Below are 21,317 nucleotides of genomic sequence, written 5' to 3' on the forward strand. Positions count from 1 at the left end.
AAAAATTATATTTTGATTTCTTTCATATTTACGTTCATTGTGTACAATGGTACTTTTTCAATGGACGCAAATCAGCTTGCAACTTCTGAAATAATTACAGCACAAAAATGTTTTATAGGCCAGTTTAATCTGAAAATAATTATTTTTTCAAAGAAGTTGGTCTAAATAGTGTAAGCTGTATTCATAGATTTTGAAATTTCCTTGTTAGTGTAAGGTAAGTGACGTTATTGGGTTCTTTTGTTATCGTTGAAGGAGATCTAGTCGCCTTTAGCGACCAGAATTTTACTAGGAATATTGGTTATACTTAATTTTATTCAAGTCATAAAGATTAAATTTCATTTTCATGATTCTGACAAATTATTAGACATTAAAGCCGTTTTAAATTAATTGCCATGACACATACTCCGCTCAATGTATGCATAAACCTTCCTAATGGAAATCATTGCCATGGCATCACAGCATTATAAAAATGTAAATTTCCAACCATTTTTCTTCTACATTTCGAGGTATTTTATTTTCAATTTTTTTTTCCAGCCTCGCAGATTATACGGATATCAAACAAAGTCCTTCTTAAGTACCCTTTTAAATCCCCTTTCTTTCAAGCAACTAAATATTTAATGAAAAATTGAAAATGTATTGAATTTCAAAGCATTGTGTAATCTATTATTGAAAATTAAGCAAAAAAAAAAAAAAAAAAAAAAAAAATGCCGAAATTTACACAAAGTACGGCATGATTATTAAATTGGTATCATTAAAAAGCTATTTTTAAACATTTTGAAATGATGTAAAATTTATTTTTCATTTCATATGAAATAGAACTCTTTAAGTGATACTTTATTACTATAATCTATAACAATACACTATAATACTGTTTAATATTATACAATACTGTATAATATTTTACAATACTTTATATCTTTTTTCGTTATTCTAAATATTATACAGTATTGTGCAACATTGCTCACTACCTTGAAAAAAATTATGCGTGATATTATAAAATTCTTATATTTTATATTTGTTCTAATGTTGGATAAAAATAATACCACTTTGCTTTTGCAAATTTTATGGTAATAAAAGTAATATGTACTACTATAACATAAAAAGATGCGTTTCCAATTACGAAATAAAAAAAAAAATACTGAACGAAAATATTAAAAAAAAAACAACTTCGAAATAGAAAACTTCTTTGCAATATTTAAATAAGAATATAACAAAGCAGCATAAAATTCCAAATTTCAATTTAAAAGTACAGTTCATTTTTTTTTTTTTTTTGCTAAAATTCAGCATTAAAAATGTAAATGGAATGGGAAATGCACGATTCCGTAGCTAATTTTTATTCATGTTTAGCTTTAGGCATTCATAGATAAATCAATCAATCTATTACTAAAATGTCTCACTGGTTCTTTTAACGCCAGCGTTATGGATAGTGAAGGCTATTATATATGCGATTTACTTTTTACAATTCTTCAATAATGGTTAAAATATTTTGTATTATTACTTTAGCAAGTTTTTTAGTTATGCATGTGTGCTTTACTTGGGTAAAATTATGCTGACGATACGAGATCCGTAAATTTTTTCCAATGAATAGAACATTTTTTAGAAAATTCTGATTTACGGTATTCTCTTTCAATTAATCAGCAGACTAATCGTTGCTTGGTTTGAGATATTATTTTAAGTGAAAAATTTGGAAGAGCCTTTTCTATTTTGCTTATTTTATAATTAATCAATAGCCAGTTGCCTTGAGAAGTAAAAGTTTGATTGATTGATTGGGTTGTAAGATCTTTAGCTGGAAATGCTATTATCCTCGCAAGGTAAAAGTTTTCATACTGTCACCTCTCAACTCGTCAGTAAGCAAGACCGGGAGAACAGCGACACCAAGTGAAGTGAAAAACGAAAGGTATTTATTTACTATTCCTAGGTTTTGCTAAATTTTTTTTCTTCAAAACACTGGCTAATTAATATGTCTTTAACATGGTTCGCTCCTCACGTTTTAACGCAGTTAGAGGAACTTATAAAACACGGCAAGGTAGGAATATGTCCTGGACCTATAAAGATCTTAAATCCAATGCCATCCGGTGCGACTTGGGTGAAAAAAAATTACTGCGACAGATTTAAGTTGGTCATTCCTTACGGTGGTCATTCTGTTGATTGGGATGTAATTTTTCAAGCAAACTCTCCTGCATGTCCACCAGATTTCATTTTCACTAATGCTCCAGATTTTGTGAGCCTTGACTGTATTACAAGTCTTATGGATTGGGATCCTAAGAAACCAAATTCGCTATATATTATTTTAAGAGATCTCTTGCAACATTATCGGAAGTTTCAAGCATCTCGCTTAGAAAAATATTCCAGGGTTCAGTTCGAGTATTCTACCTTAACTCAAGAAACAAATATCACAGAGGAAGATATTGAAGTGTTTGTTGTTGATGAAAAGGAAGGTCCAATACATTTTCTAATTCGTCTGGGAGTGCAATTTTCAGGAATTCCTAAAATATACAAGAATGAGGTTGGTGACACAGCATTGCTTCTGGTTACTTTCAATGGTTCAGAAGGCACCAAAATCACACCAAAACTTTGTCTTCCTCCAAAAATTGAACATGCATTGGGTTCTCCTCTGTCTTGGCGTATACCAGCATTTTCAGCTGATGGATGTCTCATGGACTATGTACCATTTGTGCAAGAATCGCTGAAGAAGCGGATTGAAATGGTTGCATATAACTTTGAGAAAAGGATGGAATACCTTTTTGAATTCTTGGAATATTTTGAGGGAAGTTATTTAGAATTTGATAGGGATTTGGCTTCTAAAGCTACATTTTTGTTTGAACAAAATGGGTTTTATTTTATATTTCATATTGACTTGCCTCAGAATTTTCCTTTAGGAAAACCATCCTTCACGTTTCGTTCAATCTATCACTCAACATTTGAAAAACCATATTCGACAACTGTGATGAATTATCCGTATAATCAAGGTTGGTCAGTTAGAATAATGCTGGAAAAAACTGTTGAATTTATTCAGCAGTATGCTGTTGTATTTCAGCAAAATTCTGTTCAAAATGGATCTTCACCTTAATATTTTTCATTATTTGTGTGATTTATTTTGATGGTGAAATAATCTTATACTGATTGATTTAAATTTTGTCTTCACTTTGCTTGATTGTTTCTATATGCTTGATTTATGAATATCTGCACTTTATAGAGGTACAGTTATTTTCTTCTATAAATCTTATTTAGAAATGTTTCGAGTGAAATGTTGTTAAAATTAATTTTATTTCCTAGTTTATATTTACTTAAATCTTACAAATTTTCTATGTCAGCTCTATATATTGTACTTAAATTGTTTCTATATATAATGTGTACATTTTGTGAATCCTCTGTATATATATATATATTGTTAATATTTTTTGTTATATGAAGTATCTAGTGATACCACATGTAACTTTTGAAAAAGTTGTATTTGAACAAAATAACTCCTGGTGTGATGTGCAATGTGTAATTTTTCTTGTGTAAATATGCTAACAATAAAACTTATATGTAATTACAATTGTGTCTAATTTTTCAAATTTCATAAGTAACTCAACTTAAATTTATTAAACAGTATTTGAAAAAAAAAATTAATGATGCTTAATATTATTAATTTTTATTCTCATATTTTAATCTGTTAAAATTCTTTTAAATATAATTAAACCTGTGGAAATTCTTTTTAACTATAATTTTAATCTTAAAACTTTTTGTCAGTGCTTTTGCTTTCAAATACATAGCATTATTCATATACATTATACAAAGGGTAACTTTCAACTGCTTTACTTGCTGACTTTTATAATTATTTTTTTAGGTTAAAAAATATATTCCATTCCAACATACATACTTAATTTATTGATTTTTTTTTCTTTTATTTAATCACATGATGCTTTCTGTTTGAAAATGCTTTGCCATTTGAGTTCAGTTTAAGAGCTTATGGTTTCCATACTATTTTTATATTGAATATTAAGATCTTTCAATAACTTAATTGTAGCTTATAAATTTAAAAATTCAAATACTGTATATTAAATATCCTATTTTAAATATATTAAATCACTTAACCCTCTTGGGGATGGTAGGATAACATCTGTTTACCTTAATTTTTTTTTTTTAACTATATGTTTGTTTTATTATTTTACTGCAAAAATATTTCAGTGGATATATAAATATTTTTAATAATAAAAAAAAGTTGTAATGCCTTTGGAAATTTATTAAAATGTTCTAAAAGTAATTTTAAATTCAAACTTTTTTATATACCAAAATTTGTTCTTATTTGTACTGTTAGATAATGATTTTCAGATTAAATTTTGCTACAAAGGAAATTTCTTAACATTTACTGCATTTATTCAAAATAAATTCAATCTTTGAAAGCCCAATTTCTTTTATCAGTAATTGAAATTAAATAAAGTCGGATGAAATTATCATATCACACATCTAAGTTTCATCCTCTGATAGGGGACAGCAGTTGAATTTGTGAATTGGTTGTTTTTATTTTGTTTGAATGCTATGATTGATTTGTGTAAATTGTTTTATGTATTTCTTATAAATTGCCATTATATGAAATGAGTACATGTATAATGAAAATGCATGTAATTTATAGCAAACTAAAATAAACTTATTTTGAAAAAATAATTCTGCAAAATTACATATATACTTAAAAAAAAATTCTTGATCTAAATTTCGAATAGAGCTGCTGAAATAAAGATATTCCTGTTTTCTGTAACTTCTCAGATCATGTAAAGTCTAGATAATTAAATTTTCATTTGCTTCTTTCTCAACAAAATGCATTATTTCTCAGAATGTCCAAGTATCCATTTTAGTTTATCATTTACTCCAATTATCTTATATATCCATATTCTGTTAGGTATTGGGGGCTGTTAATGACTTAACTGGGCTATTTATGATATATTCAATGAAAATCCATGTAGTTTTTCTTTGCAAGATAATTTACTATAGGAGTTAAATTTTTTTTAATTATTATTATTAATGATGTTTTTTGCTGAATTTGGTGGCCACTAGTAGGTTTTGAGTCTAGCTTCGTTACTAGAACTATAGTCTGTGTATTTTCAATAGGGGGTTCAATGTCACATTTTCTACCTCTTTATTGGTTGTCTGGTACCAGTAATGCAGTAGAAAATGTGACCTTGAACTGCCTACAGAAAATACATAGACTATAAATAATTACAAATACATGCACTAATACTGAATTCCTATTTCTTCTTTTCTATAACAACTAGGAAAGATGATAAAATTTTTCTTATTGAAAGCAGGTGGCCAGCTTTGTTCTGAAGCTTTTAAAAAAGATGATATTCATTAAAATTTTGTAAAAATCACCGGGGTTGAATATTGTTTGTGGGAAAGATTTAACAATTGAAAGAAAATGGGCTATATAACCAATTTAATATTCTTGATGTAAAGGAGATATGATAAATGGCAAAAGTTGCATTAGAATTTGGGGGATCCTTAAGGGACAATGGAACATATGCCATCCTGCCTATTAAAAAAATTAACTAGAAAAAAATGGTTTAGTTGTAAAATATTTTATTATCAAGGATTAGAACTTCACCAGACATTTTTTAACCTGAATTTTTTATATATATATGTAATTACCTTTAAGTAACGAAGAGCTAATATATATATTAGAAAATCATTTATTTGCAATCATGCCTTTAAAGATCCTGTATATTTATTTGTACTTAAAATGATCTTGATGGATTTTTATTGGCATGAATACTAATTTTTTTTTTTTTTGCCAGTTAATTTTATCCAATAAAATTGCTTTCAACTTGATTATATTTAGAATGCTCAGCTTGATTTGGAAAATTATTATTATTTATAAGACTTAATAAATAGCATTTGAAGAACATAATATTATTTAAAAATGATACGAATTTATATAATGAAAAAGAAAATTGCAAATTAATGATTAAATGTATTTTACTTATCTTGAAACATTATTTTTTATTACATGCAAATTTGATATTTATTCTTTGGTGGTTTATATTTAATAATATTAAGGCTAAAAATGAAATATTTATTTATTTTCAGCTAAAATACTTGGTGGTGTTAGGTTTTAAAATGCATGTGTCCAATATTTTTAATGCAAAATATTGTATAATATACGAAATCCTTTCATTATCTGAACAAATTTTAATTATAATGAGAATATTATTTGAACCAGTTGTTTTTAAAAACTTCTTTTAAACAAAGCAAATTTTCTCCATAAATTACTAATATTTCTCATGTGAATGCTTCTTATTTTATTCAGAAATATTGAAATATGTGAAAGATTTTGATGAAATAGGAAATAATTAAATAGTTAATTTTTCATTAATAAATAAACATGAAAATTAATAATAAACATTAATAATTTTTCATTAATAAATAAACATTAATAATAAACTAAATCAATGATTGTGTCAGATTTGAATTATTGATTTTAAATTTTTCTGTTAATGTTCTTTAATGCTAAAGCATTCTAGCTAGAGTTTTTTTTTTCTTTTGTATCTAACATCAACAGTAAAAAATATTTTTACAAATTATGTATAAAATGGAATTTAAAAATTTATTACAACAAGAGAAATATATAGAAATGATATTTATGTCACTCAAAAGTAATTTTTAAGAACTCCCAAATGGCATAAAAATAGTTTTTGTGGGATGATATTTTTAGAAAATATCACACAAATATGGTAAAATCATGATTATTTTTTTTTTTTTTTTATCAAAGGAAATTTTAACTAATTTTTGGAGCTATTGATGATTTTTCTGTTGTTTCAAGACCATGTTCGAGATCCCCCCCCCCCAAAAAAAAAAAATCAAACCCAAATTGACGCATGGGACACATTTTTTAATTAAGTTATATATTTCTTTTATATATTATTCTGATCACTAATCCAAACTTTTCACTTTTCAAAGTTCTGTACTCTTTTTAGTTTGAAAATTTTAAGGAGATTAATTTTTTAATCTAATTAAATGAATTTTGGAATTTGAATAGAATTTAGAATAAATTTTAGAATTAGAAGAAAATTTAGAAAAATTCAAAAGTAACACAGAAATATCAAAAAATAATGTAAAGTAGTTCAAAGTCTCACTTTTGCTGAATGATGGAATATTCTTCAAAATTACTTCTAATCAATTATTTATTAAATTCTGAAGAATTAATAGAAATACAGGAAATAAATTCTATAGGGCAAAAAAATTGATATAATTGAAAGGTAAAATTTTGAATTTTTAAAATAGTATTAAATTTTTTTTGTTTAATAATTTGCTCTAAAGTTATTGTAAATGAACAATAAAATTTCTGTTAATATTTAATTACTTAAATATTTATTTAAATTTTGCATTTGGAAAAAGTGGGTAGTATTCTTTTTCATGATTTAGATAATAAGTGGGTGAAGTTTGGTTGCATTAGATTAATTTGTGTAGGAATGATGTGGAATACACACACACAGATATATAGCCATGGTCACTTTTATTTATATTCAAATTATATGAATTTTCAGTTACTGCGATGATGCAAATGGTAAGGAAAATAAACATAGTCTTAACTTTATGAATTGAAATTTTAAAAAAAATTAATGGTGACAACTTAAAAGTTGCCATTCTGGTTGACTTTTGTGGATCTTTTAAAATGGGAAATAAAGCTAATTTTTTAGATATGTGAATTTATGACATTTACTTGATTTATTTCAAATAACATGTTTGTTTTGTAGATAATTTTGAATTTTTCATATGCTTTTCTAAAAAAATAAATCCTTAAATGAAGAATATAAATATATTTTGGATAGCAAGATATGTATTTTAAAATTTCCTAGCCTTGGAAAATTTTTAGTATATATTTAATAGTCAAATATCAATATAGTTATTAATGGCAAGGTCTTGTCTTTGTGACCAATGGATTCCAAGTGGAAATCTTCCATCACAAGATTTGTTATTCTTGTACATTTGGTGCTCATGATATATGCCATTGATTATTAAACAATTCTATCATTGATTTGTGAAATTTTTGGGAGGAAGTGGTTTCTCATATGTTGTACTTGTTGTAACTAAAAATTATGTGGCCCAAAATGAAATAACTTTTGTATTACTTCAAAACAGTATAAGTAAAACCAAACTATACTATTCAATTAAGTATATGTTTATTAACATAAATTAAAGACTTTTAAATCTAACAATTGACATATATTTTATTAAACTGTTCTTTCAGAATATTTACATTTGTGAGGTGTTGAAATGAATTTATTTGCAATGAATAAAGTTATTTATTATATTTATTTTTCTGCTACATATGAATTTTTCTTTTTTGTATATACAACTAATACAACATCTTTCCTATATTTTGTTATGTATTATGTTAATAAGACTATTATTTATCGAGCTGGGATTTTCAATATTTATCACTTAACCTGACAACAGTTACCAAAAAAAAAAAAAAAAAAAAAAAACATCATCGTTGCCTATAGTAAGCCACACAATACTTTCCTTTCATAATGAAAGACTAAAATAGGTTATGTGTTAATGGCAGTGTTGCATGTTTGGCTGATGTTTTGAATACGATTGCACTAATGAAAAAATGCTGCATTTTCTAAATAAAATATTTATTTCCTTCATTGATATCAATGTGGTTAAATTTTAGATGTGTGCCTATTAAGTTAATTTCTTTTTCTAATTGCTATGAAGTAATTTCTTTTCCTAGATTTCAAAAATGGCTACAAAACCAACTGGATACGATTTTTGGAGAAATGTTCTACATAGCCCACAGTATGTTGCAGCTCCCATGGTCGATATGAGTGAACTTGCTTTCAGGATGCTCTGTCGAAAATATGGTTCTCAGCTGTGTTATTCCCCCATGCTTCACAGCTTGCAGTATTCGCAGGATTTTTTATACAGAAAAGATAATTTTTCTACTTGTTGTGAGGATAGGCCTCTAATTGTACAAGTAAGATTACTTTATTAACTAATCAAATGTTTTTATTCTCTTTTATGTAGCACTTATTTCATATTTGTACAAACGCAGTTTTATAATATATTTTTCACTGATTGAAATTTTGTGTAGGTTACGCCGCGATTTTAAATTATTTTAATATTTTCAGTGTTAAGTTTCAATATTATTAAATAAATGTTTGAATATTAATTTTTGTTCGATATTAGTGATAGGACTGGGCGATGAATGAATTTCATCATCTCGATATATCGTTTCAGATATTTCTTGATATACCGCGATTTTATTATTTATTTATTGCAATAATAACTTATAAATAGGCTCTTTCAGCATACTGACTTATCGGAATTTCTTTAAAAAAGAGGAATTTTCTGTTACGGTGCTAATCACACATTCGCGCGAGCGCATACACACAATATTTATGCTTTTACACGCTAAATTCGCATTTACACCATCATTAATATAATGGTATTTAAAGCATAACTCAACATTCAGATATATTGTGAAAGCGAATGGTATTGAAAATTATAGTATTAAAAAGCATTATATAAAAGAATATTATAGAGTGAAAAACTATCGTTAAAATAATCATATCAAATTATCTTATGAGTAAAAAAAAAAAATATTTAAAACGATTTAATTGAGATAACTTTTTAAGACAATCGAAGTAATTGAATATTTGAAAAGATGAAAGAAGAAACATTTTTAAATTGTGATTCAATGTAAATAAAGGACAACGTATTCAATTATACAATTAGAAAAAGCATTTATCATTTCGCTATGTATTCATTTCTATTAATATTGCCCATTTTATCAGCATAGCATATTGCCACGCTACCAAAACAGAAACGGAAATATTGCCATGACTAACTCTATTTTGTTGAAAGTTCGCTCACATTCGATAAGCATCAAAATGATTAAATTTTAGTTATCATATGCCGAGTGGACCAATCTATCACTAAATATATTATTTATTATAAATGCGATAAATTAATATAAGAAATTAATTAATTATATGTAATGAAATAGAAATGGAAGGAATGAAAAATAATATATTTCTTAAAATACTTAGACACATGTGAAATAAAAAGTAAAAACCGATAAACATCACCAACATCGTAATATATACTCCACTCATCTGAATACATATTCCACTCATATATAGACTGAAATATTTGCGAATAATAAAAGTCTATCAACACATATGGCCCTTATCGAAGTGTTTCCAAGGTTTCTGCACTTTAGCAGTAGCATGCATGATGATTAACTCAGATTAAGTAGACAGATGTACAAATTCATTATGCCTATTTGATTATTTTATATTTTGCTTATTCTTCTAGCTATTATATTAAAAATAGTAAGATTTTTTTTTTCGCTTTTTGACAGTTTTGTGCAAATGATCCTGATATATTTGTCACTGCTGCACATATGGTGGCATCTGAATGCAATGCAATTGATTTGAATTTAGGCTGTCCTCAAGCTATAGCTAAGAAAGGTTAGTATTTATTTGTTATTTTTGTTTAATTTTTCACTTAAAAGTGAATTTTAATTGCTTATAACTCATCCAATGCTGATTAAATTTTATTTTAAATTTATACTTATGTTGATACTTGATATCGAGTATTATCTGGTTTTACGTTTCTATTTTTAGCATTTTTACTCAGTTTATATACTCATTATTGGTCTTCTCAGGTTTCCTGTGTTTATAACTAACTAATTAGAAATATTTAAAGGACCCAAAGAAGTGAAAATAATTTTGATAATTTATATGAATTTGGGAAACTAATGCGAACAGAAATTCCTTTTGCAATATACTTTATTCTGGTAAGTAGTAATTGTATTTAACAGTTGAAACCAGTTTTCTTCTATTGTAAATAAAATGATAATTGTTGAAATTTAAATTATTCATGCAGAGAAAGAGCATCTATTACATTTTAAATAATTCCATACACAAATTGTGAAGGAAGAACAAATTAAAAGAGATCGTTATCTGAGACAATGGATTAACAAAATTATAGAGATTCAGTAGCATCAACGATTAATTTCCATTGGTAATTATTTGTGGCAAGTGCTAGAAATATGCGTGAAATACTTTATATTATTAATAATGCGTATTTTTGAAATGTTTGCATCTTTTTTTTCCTCGGCATTTTTACCTATTTCCCATTATTTTCACTTTCCAATTATTTATGTTGCTATTCCTTGAATCCCTTGTAAGGTACTGCTATATTTAATTATCTCATATTAATTACAATAAAATTCCTTCTAAAATTAATTTGAAACACCTTCATAAAAAAGTAAAAAAAGTTCTTCATCTTAAATGCACAATTTAATTATAAAATTAATTTAAATTGTATAAATACAAGTTATGATTACATGTTCAGGATTTTAATTGGATGATTTTCCGAAGTTTGATTAAAGGTAATGTAATTAAAATTTTGACGTGGTTTTAATAATAGATAAATATCATACTATTCAGTATTTGAAGCACGGCTCTTATTTGAAACAATATAAACTACAAAATGGGTGGTGTCTAATCGAAGGCAGACTATTTTATTAGTACAAAGTATTACCACGATGTTATTCGATACTACGATACCTCCACGATGTTATTCGATACTACGATACCTCCACGATGTTATTCGATACTACGATACCTCCACGATGTTATTCGATACTACGATACCTCCACGATGTTAATCAATATTCTGAATACCAGACATAATTGTGAGGATATCGTAGCAATGTTGTTAGGTATTTTGTGCTAATAGAGCAGGGATGGCGAACCAGTGGCACACGTGCCATTGTGGCACGCGACACAATATTTTGGGCACGCCGCCGATCAAAACGGTTTTGCATTTTAGTTCAAAATAACAAAGTTCACTATAAAGTATTACGAACAAACGCGACTCCCATTCCATTTTTTAAGAAACACATATATTTGTACGGCTGTTAAAAATTCGCTCGCTGAGAAAGAAATTGATTTGCAAAGAATTGTTTCAGTAATAGCTGATGGTTCTCCAAATATGGTGGGCAAGAAAATGTTTTCATTAGTTTATTTCAAACAGACCTATAGTATTCGATTCTTGAATTCCACTTCATTATTCACCAACAAGCCTTGTGTTCTGAGAGTGGTTTAACATTTTGATAATATAAAGGATTTGATAATAATGGAATAGGTATGAAGTAAGCGAAAAGACTTTAATTGAGGCTTTGTGGAGTGAAATCAACTTGGTGTATAAGGGCTTACTAATGTATAATAATGTTCTCTGGTCGAACCACGGGAACGTACTTCAAAGATTTGTTGACTGCTTGGAAGAAATCAGACTGTTTCTGCAAAATGAGGGGGGAATTGAACAATACTCACAGTTATTGGATATTATGTGACTCTCAAAATTGATGTTCTTACAGACACATGCCAACATTTCAATGAATTGAAAGTAAAGCTTCAAGACACAAATAAAACAATTATCGTCATGATGGATCTCATTCGTGTTTTTGGCGCTGGCCTGCAGGTTTTCAGGAACGATATTATTACAAGAAATTACAAGTACTTCCCAAATTTGATATAGTTATTGAAGAATTTATTTCCGTAATTGATTCTTCAATCAAGGAATTCTCAGCGAGATGTTTTCAGTTCAAAGAATTATTGGAAACGCTCAAATTTTATAATGTACCCTGATGTGACTTCATTTCATGAATTGAATTAGTCCCAATTCTATTAGTTGGAAATTAAAGTATATGAAATGCAGCTTATTGATTTCCAGTCCATATAGATTCAAAAATTTATTTAAACAATTAGAGTTGGAATTGATTGAAACAAAAAGATTAAACAGCAATATAAGTAAAAATGCCAGTAACGAAATTTTGGAAACATGGAATTCAGTTTCAGACAAAAGAGAAGCTGGCTCATGCTATTTTAACCATAGTTTCATCCACCTATGCCTATGAATCATTATTGTCAGAGGTAAGTAGCATTAAAGACTCTCTTAGAAATCGTTTGGCAGATGACACCAATTCAGCATGCATTCTGCTAAAAGTAACATTCCACAATCCTAATATAGGTTATTTGTCATCTAATCTGCAAGCACAGAAGTCAAACAGACGTTACTTTAATTTGAATTAATTGTATAACTAAAACTTTTACTTCTATACAGTGCAAAATGTATTTTTTCGTAGTAAATAAAGAGTTTTGAGTTGTTAGTATTTAGTTTTGTTTTTATAACAATAATCACGAGTCAAAATTTTTTGACGGCACGTCTATACCTCATTAAACATTTCTTTAGAAAAAATGGCACGTTGATCCATAAAGATTCGCCACCCCTGTAATAGGGTATGCATCCAAACCCAATACTATCAACTGGTTATAAGGGCCAATCCTATTTAACTAAATAAAAATGACAACTTCTAACTCAAGAAAAGGTTTTCAACAATCTCAAATTGGCTTTTATTTCCGAACTCATAGAAAGTATATTTGACAAAACAATTCACTGAAATGCACACTGGCATAGTTGACTATGGAATTAATACTGTGTTGTGTGTAATGTCGAACGGTAGAACAGGACAAAAAAAAAAAAAAAAAAAAAATAGTTTATGTATCTAGAATTCTACCAAAATCTTAAAAAGTAACCCCTGAAAGAGAGTGTTTTTTAACTGTACGAAGTTTCGCCCTTATTTATTTGGGAAAATCTTTTACGACTATCATGACATTCATTCATTATTTGGTTGGCGAATTTAAAGGATTTTTCTCGAATACCGGTAAGATGGGGTTTAGGACTTGCATAATATGATATTATTTCAAAAGTGGAAACACCAAGAAGTCGATAACCTTTTCCCATTGAGAATAACACCATATCAGTGGAAATAAGTGTTATTACTCCAATATTTCTTCTGATACGGTGTCGTCAACTTAGGGCTGGATATCTGCAAACATCCAATCATGCCAAAAGTCACAAAAAGATAACAAATAAGACATTGAGTTAATGGATAAGATCTCGTGCAAGAGAAATTTCGATCTTTCAGGAAAAAGATAACTTATAATTATTCCTAAATATTTGCGATTAAAGATTCTTCGACCCTTTCATTATGCACTAACAGATGCTTATTTGTGATTTCCGAAGACGTAGATAGATCACGATAAAGATTTCATTTTTTTTTTTCGTATCAAAGCGTACATTGTTATGTGATATTTTGTAAAGAATGCCAAAGAAGTATAATCATTAATCGCTTAATGTCTTATCTGATCGCTTAATGACAATGCTTCCAATAGAAGTATATTCATCATTTAGATATGGATCTGCTTGGAAGACCGTCTAAATCTCTTGGCGGAAAGAAATAGTTCATTATATGTACCAGTCTTAATCTGTACCATTGCAGAAGCTTCACCATCTGCTGATGCATCCGAAGTACCACAATTTTTGAATGAGGAAATAAGTTTGCTTACTCCGCTTGAAGCATAGAGCGCCGGGGACGATTACCGACAGAGGACAATTTCCCAGTCAAATTCGAAATAAACAGACTCTGCAATTTTGTTCATCGGATGCTAGCGGTATATTACCGTCAAGCAAATGGTCTGAACAAGATTTTAAAAGAAATTCTTTCGCTGTATACAGATGTCGAACAGAAATACTGGGACGAAATTCTGTCTATCGTAGCATTTGCATGTAGTACAGCTCGATAAAATACAACTGAATTCACATCTTTTATTTTCTTACAAGACCGCAAAGCTGAAACTTTGCATATCATTTTTTCTAAACTCTGGTGAAATGTCATGGGATATCTCCAACATCTAATCAATCAAAATAAAGAATGTAGTAACTAGATCTTTTATGAATTTTGGAAGCTCAGCAAAATCCATACCGAATTTATGATGCTAAAAATTGTCTAATAAAGTAAAGCCAGAAAATGTGCTATGTAGTTTATTTATGCCATTTCGTAAACTCCATTTTGTAATCTTACTTTATGCCATTTTTTAAAGGAGGATTTTCAGAAAATCTCTCACCTTCTCCCCCAAGTATTTTGGACGTAGAACGTGAAGTGATAAGCGATGCGCGAGGATAGAACCTGGGACCTTGTGGTTAGCAGTCCAGTAACCAAACCATTTTACCAAAACAGCTGTTCGGGTAGAAGAGCTGTTACTGGCTTATAGGCTATTCACCACAGTACTCTCCCTCCAGTGAGTCGAAGGGGAGACGAACGATATGGTTGTTGAGTGGTGATGTATTGAGTTATTAGTAGCTGTTGTCTTAATGGGCCTGTACCCAGTTTGAATAGCGCCAAGCGTTATGGCGAGCGTGTGTGGGTGCTGATGCGCCAAGTGTGTCCGAGGTCACCAATGAAGCGGTTAAGGAATGCGCTAGGTGATGGACGAAGGATAGAACCTGGGACCTTGTGGTTAGCAGTCCAGTAACTAAACCATTTTACCAAAACAGCTGTTCGGGTAGAAGAGCTGTTTCTAGCTTATACGCTATTCACCACAAACGTATTTTTGATCAAGGATTAAGAACTCAAGGATAAAGACTTTACGACATTACTTTTGAGGTTCAAGACTTTGAGCTCTCATCAAAATGACGCAAATACAGAGATTTTGTTCTCATGTTATGGAAGGAATCCATATTACGATTGAGGGGTACAGGAAGATGTTTTGAGTAAATAGCTCAATGACTAATTAAGGAGCCGAGTCGCCTAGAGTCGAACATGGTTCCACTTTTCATAACAAAAAATGTTTGGAATGCACAGGGCCTATAACTTCTTTCAGGAAGGAAATTCGCCATATAATGCGAGACACTATCCTTTTAAAGAATAATCATTATCATATGCTAAGGAGGCTTTGATTGCGACCGATTCTATACAAGATAATCATAACTATACCTTAATAAAAACACAGAAAAACGCTTCGTTGACTTATCTGTAAAAATGGTGGATATATTCACAATTAAAATTATGAACTTTCCGAGATTTGAAAAAGGTTTCGTCTTAAAATTGAAAAATATTTTCTATCCTGCTTAGTGTTTTTTTCAGATTTTTTAATAATTATTTTCTCCGTTGCTTAAATTCCACTTCCTCATTGCTTATAGTCTGTGTATTTTCTGTAGGCGGTTGAAGGTCACATTTTCTATCTCGTTACTGGTTGTTTGCCTGGCAACGCTGAGGCAGATAACAGTGTTACTCTTTTTGTTTTTACACTGCTGTTAAGGTATTCTGAAGGTAAGGTATTCCCGAAACGTACTGGCGTGGAAAAAAACAACAACACATTTTGTCGAAACCGTGGCAACAGAGAAAGAGAAAGAGTGAAGAGTAGGGAAAACGAGTGTCTTTGAAACGCCTACAGAAATTACACAGACTATAACTCGAAAAAACTACGATGATACCTTTAGGATCGTTGCAGCCTGTCTCAATAAATCCAGCATACTCTCTTTACCATACCCTATTAGCACAAAATGCCAAACAACATTGTTACGATATCTTCCCGATACTGGTCGACATTCAGAACATCGAACAACATTGTGAGAAAATTGTACAATGTCTTGTGCTAATAGGGTTAGTATACCTTACTTCCATGGCTATATGAGATGCCGTTTAGAATTTAAATTAGATTGAAATAACTGGTGCCCCTGTGTAAATGAAATTAGAGGAAGATGGCAATTTTTTACAATTCTGGAAAATCTATTTTTCAGTAAGTAAAAGAAATCTGGGATCCCAATTGTATCTAGATCACAATAATTTCCAATTATCTAATAAATATTGATATAAAAAAACCGTTTTTAACTTTTTAGTGACTTTCAATATGCAGTAAAGGTACTTTTTACATATAGATGGTTTTTAGTTGTTGCATAATTTTTTATTTTATTTTAGAATTTAGAAATGTATATATTGCTGCTGATGTTTTTTACTGAATTTGATTTCTGTTTTCAAAGGTTTTTATGGATCCTTCTTGCAAGACGACTGGGATCTCATTAGATCATTAGTTCAAAAAGCTTCTTATGAACTGCCAATTCCTGTTACCTGCAAAATGAGAATTTTACCTGGACATTTCAAAAAATCTGTTGAATATGCCAGGTGATTTATATGTTCTTTTAATTAAATATTATACATTTTTAAAGATTAATCACTGTGTTTTTTAATTTTTCTATTGCATGAATATCACATAACATTTTATTTTATAAAATTATTAAATATATTTATTAAATATATTAAGAATTAAATCATAATGATTGTTTCATCTTTTAGCTGCAAACAACATGTAACTATTTTAATAATTAGTACTGAATAAAATACATGTTACTAAAATTAAGATTAATCAGGACTTCTTAATTTAAATGCATCATTTGTCAGATTATATTTAATAAAATTATCAACTTGAAAATCTGTCTTAAAGATTTAATTTTTAAGAATTTTTTTTTTTTCATTTTTCTGATAATTATTTTTGAAATCACTCACATTATAAAGTAAAAAATAAGATCTAATACTATAAATGTGATATATATATTTTAAATCTAAAGAAAAAAATATATTTTTTTAATTATTGTTTATCAGTATGCCATTATAACTTTAAACCCAGTAAACTGAAGATTATTTTAGCAAATGATATTTAATTGCTTCTGGTAATTAAATTTAAAATTTATAAATCAGGATTATTGGAGGTTTATTATTTGGTGTTAATATAAAAATGATTGTCTTTAAATTGTAAAAGTTTTTTGAACTGCCACCAACAACATTACATTATACATAGTATTTATGCTATTTTTCTTCAGTTTTTATCATAAAATATCTCTGAATATAATTCTAATATATTGATAAAATATCATAATTATTTTCAATCATATCAATTAAATTTTTGCTAAATTTTATGATTTTATATTAAATATTTTATATAAATAAAAATGCACCTTGAATTGTAATTGATTATATTTATTCATTATATTTGAATTTGAAGTTTTTGTAAATCAATTGCAGCAATTTTTCTTTGGTTGCTCATAAGTAGTATGGTCAAATTTTTATTTTTTAAATTGATAATTGCATATGAAATTGGAAAGGGTGATTATTGAAAAAACAAACAAACTTCAGTTTAAGAATTTTATCTTTTAAGCATTTGTTCTTGCATTTTTTAAATGAAACATTTAATGTCATTTTCATGTGTTCAATTATTATTATAAAGAAATAGTCTCTACTTTTAATAAATTATAACCTTTATTGTAAAATTTTGATAAAATCAGATTTCACATATTAAATACTTGACAATCAGCTGATTAAAGTTGCAGTTGCAAAGGGCAGTTTTTTTCCCTTATCAGTTTTATAGTCCACTCCACTGTTTTATTGAAGCACAATAATGAAAAGATTGCTAATGTGTGGTTATCTTCTAATGACTTTTTCATTCCTTGGTATGTGTGGTTATTTTGTCTTTTTCTCCTTTGGTATCAATTACAGAAAATACTGAAATTATTTTTATCTCCAGTAATGATTCAGCTATTAATTACACAGTTAAAAGTATGTAAGAATCCTTGGCATACCTGAGAAACTATAAAAACTAGAATTTGCAAAAGTTTGAATCAGTTATTACCGATACGATATCTAAGCCATTTTGGATCTGTGCAGATGGCTTTCAAGAATTTCTGGCTTCATTGTGTATGGATTCTCCTTATACAGAACAAAGGATGAAGATAATTGAATAAAGCCAAAGACTGAAATCAGTTGAAAGAAATTATAGTGGAATTTGATTAATTCAAAGCTGATAATATCACTAGAAAAATTCAATTTATCCAGCAATACAAATTAAGAAGAAATGGATTTAAAATGAATGCACCAAAGGGAAAAAAGAAAAATAATTTTTGAATTGAAAATGCAAGTAAAGATTTATTTTTGATATTTAATGTTTTTAACTAATAATATGTAATAAATAAACAGTAAATTGTAATGGCTTAAAAATAATTTCATTGAATAGTTTTAATAATTTTCACTAGCAATTATCAAGAATAAATTTGAATTATAAACAATATTTAACATTGTTTTTAAGAAGTTCAATGGAACAAGGCAAAATTGCAAATTACATGTAAATTCTAATAAAAAAAATAAAAAAAATAGTCACATTTGTTTGTTGTATTAACACAAAATGTCCAACAACATTATTACCATATGTTCATGACATTGTCCAACATTCAGAATTGGAATGAAGATATTGTACATATCTTATGTTCATTGGGGTATTTTCTGGTAAGCATATCATTTGAGTTCCTACTTAAGTCAGTTAAAGGTATTCTAGATGTCTGGTAATATTGATAAACATTATTGATGGTTAAGTGGAATTTTAGATTTATTCTTGCAACAATATTTGTATTGTATTTTTTGTAACATTTATGTTTTCTTCTTCTTCTTTACTAAGTCAATTTTTTCCATCAAAATTAATGAATTACTCTTGAAGTTATTTAATATTTTTGAATATTAATATTTCAATTTTTTACTTATATATCTTTTTTTTAAGAATATCTATTCTCTATTAAGAGTATCTAATTCGATTTGTATGAATAATAATTTTAAAAAGTTATTGAATGACTAAAGCTAAACTGAAGAAGTCATGCTGTCATACATTTGGTGTATTCTTGTTAAAATAATTCAATCCAAAGTAAGACGACATAAACATTTAATATTTACATTTAAAACATTTAAATATAATGACCGTAGATTAACAGAGGTAGCTCTAATGCATGTTTCAAATCTTTAGAAAACAAGCCAATAAACAAGGTAGAGTTGAGCTGTTACACAACTTCTAAGTTCTATAATAAAACGTTTTTCTGCTTCTTCATTGCACCACAAAGTATAATTTTAATAAAAACATTCATATTATTTTGTCAATTTTTGAAAATAAATATAATGAAATGATTTTTTTTTTAGAATGTTGGAACATGCTGGCTGCTCTATTCTAACTGTTCATGGAAGAACTAGAGAGCAAAAAGGTCATGCTACTGGTTTAGCATCTTGGGAAGTTATTAAAGAAATCAAAGCTAATGTAAATATACCAGTGATTGCAAATGGGAATATTTTAACCTTTGATGATGTAGAAGCTTGCTTGGAATACACTAAAGCAGATGCTGTAATGTCTGCAGGTATTTATTTCATTTTATGTTTGCTTTGATTCAAAATAAAGAAGAGTATATGAAGGTTTCTGTAACATTGGACACATTTTGGTATAGAAACAAACATTTCTGTCTCTGGAGTTGAATCAAACTATTTGAATGTTCCGATTCTGCAAAGGAAAAACACCAAAGTCATGAACTTCCGGTGACTCACAATGAACATCTTTTATAGCCCAGTAAACAAAACAATCTGCACAAAAATTTGTAATAAAAATTTCATAATTTGATTTTTAAGATTCCTTATTTTATGCACTTGTTAATAACTAACCTCGGATACAGTATAGAATTTCTGCTTATATAAAACCAGTAATTAAATGGAAATATTCAAAATGTAGTGCTATTTAGATTTGACTCATTTAACTTGTATACCTAAACTTTATAAATATATGCTCCAAATTTGAAAATTGGAATATGAAATTATTTTATATTTAGTAGAATTCACCAAACCAAATAATTGTTTTTTATTATGAAAAGAAGTATGCTTCCTATTTAATTCAAAATTATTGATTTTGCTTTGGGGTAATTTTGAAATGAACCATTTTTCAAAACCCATCAGATAATGAAGTTGGTTGTAAAGATGAGACTAAAAACAACAGAAAAAAGCCATTAATCTAGTGGCAGCATCATCCATCAGGCTGTAAATCTGTCTGCAGCACTTCTTTAATTTATTTTTCAAAGTTAAATTTTCTTTTTTTTTTCTTTTGAGGTTACTGTTTTGGATTGGAGAGGGGGGGGGGAGGAGAAAGGAATTTGAGTAGTTTTCTATAATATTATTCATATAAAAATTCTTAATGAAGGATAAATTATTAAAAATATTACTCATACGACATGATAAATGTTAAAAATCATTTATTGCATATTTTATTTGATATTCATTTTTGGATGAATATTAACAGGCTGACTGGCAGAGTTGGAAATATGTGTAGAGAGGAAGATTCTGTTACTTTTGGCTGCTGCATTTACTTTCATATAATTTTTGATTTGCAAAACCACAAGGAATTTATATCATATGCTGATTATTTAATGCATTTAAAATGCAACAGATTTCATATGTGGATTTGAAATTTAGATTTTATTACTTATGGGTAAAATATTCTTTTTTAATTGCTATCTCTTAAAAAATATTGTTGCAGCATTACTAATTTCTAAGTTGACAAGATGCCATTGCATTGATGTTGCCATTGTTATTTTTTTTATGTTTTCCAAAACAAATCTAGTTTCTATAA

The 21,317-nt window shown here is 28.1% G+C and overlaps 2 protein-coding genes across 2 annotated transcripts in view; both read left to right on the forward strand.

The window, feature by feature from the left end:
- Positions 1-1,775: 1,775 nt before the first annotated feature.
- LOC129981548 (uncharacterized) overlaps positions 1,776-21,317 on the forward strand; it is a 39,307-nt gene continuing 19,765 nt past the window's right edge. The window contains exons 1-5 of the mRNA XM_056092423.1: positions 1,776-1,897; positions 8,717-8,959; positions 10,349-10,457; positions 16,879-17,020; positions 19,850-20,061. Coding sequence (XP_055948398.1) covers positions 8,726-8,959; positions 10,349-10,457; positions 16,879-17,020; positions 19,850-20,061 — 697 coding nt within the window. The 5' untranslated portion in view covers positions 1,776-1,897; positions 8,717-8,725. The remainder of the gene's footprint in view (positions 1,898-8,716; positions 8,960-10,348; positions 10,458-16,878; positions 17,021-19,849; positions 20,062-21,317) is intronic.
- On the forward strand, positions 1,856-3,514 carry LOC129981550 (BRISC and BRCA1-A complex member 2-like). Its single transcript, XM_056092424.1, has one exon. The coding sequence runs from the start codon at positions 1,961-1,963 to the stop codon at positions 3,068-3,070; it is 1,110 nt and encodes a 369-aa protein (XP_055948399.1). The 5' UTR covers positions 1,856-1,960; the 3' UTR covers positions 3,071-3,514.

This window comes from Argiope bruennichi, chromosome 8 (genome assembly GCF_947563725.1).
Source record: "Argiope bruennichi chromosome 8, qqArgBrue1.1, whole genome shotgun sequence".
Lineage (NCBI taxonomy): Eukaryota > Metazoa > Arthropoda > Arachnida > Araneae > Araneidae > Argiope > Argiope bruennichi.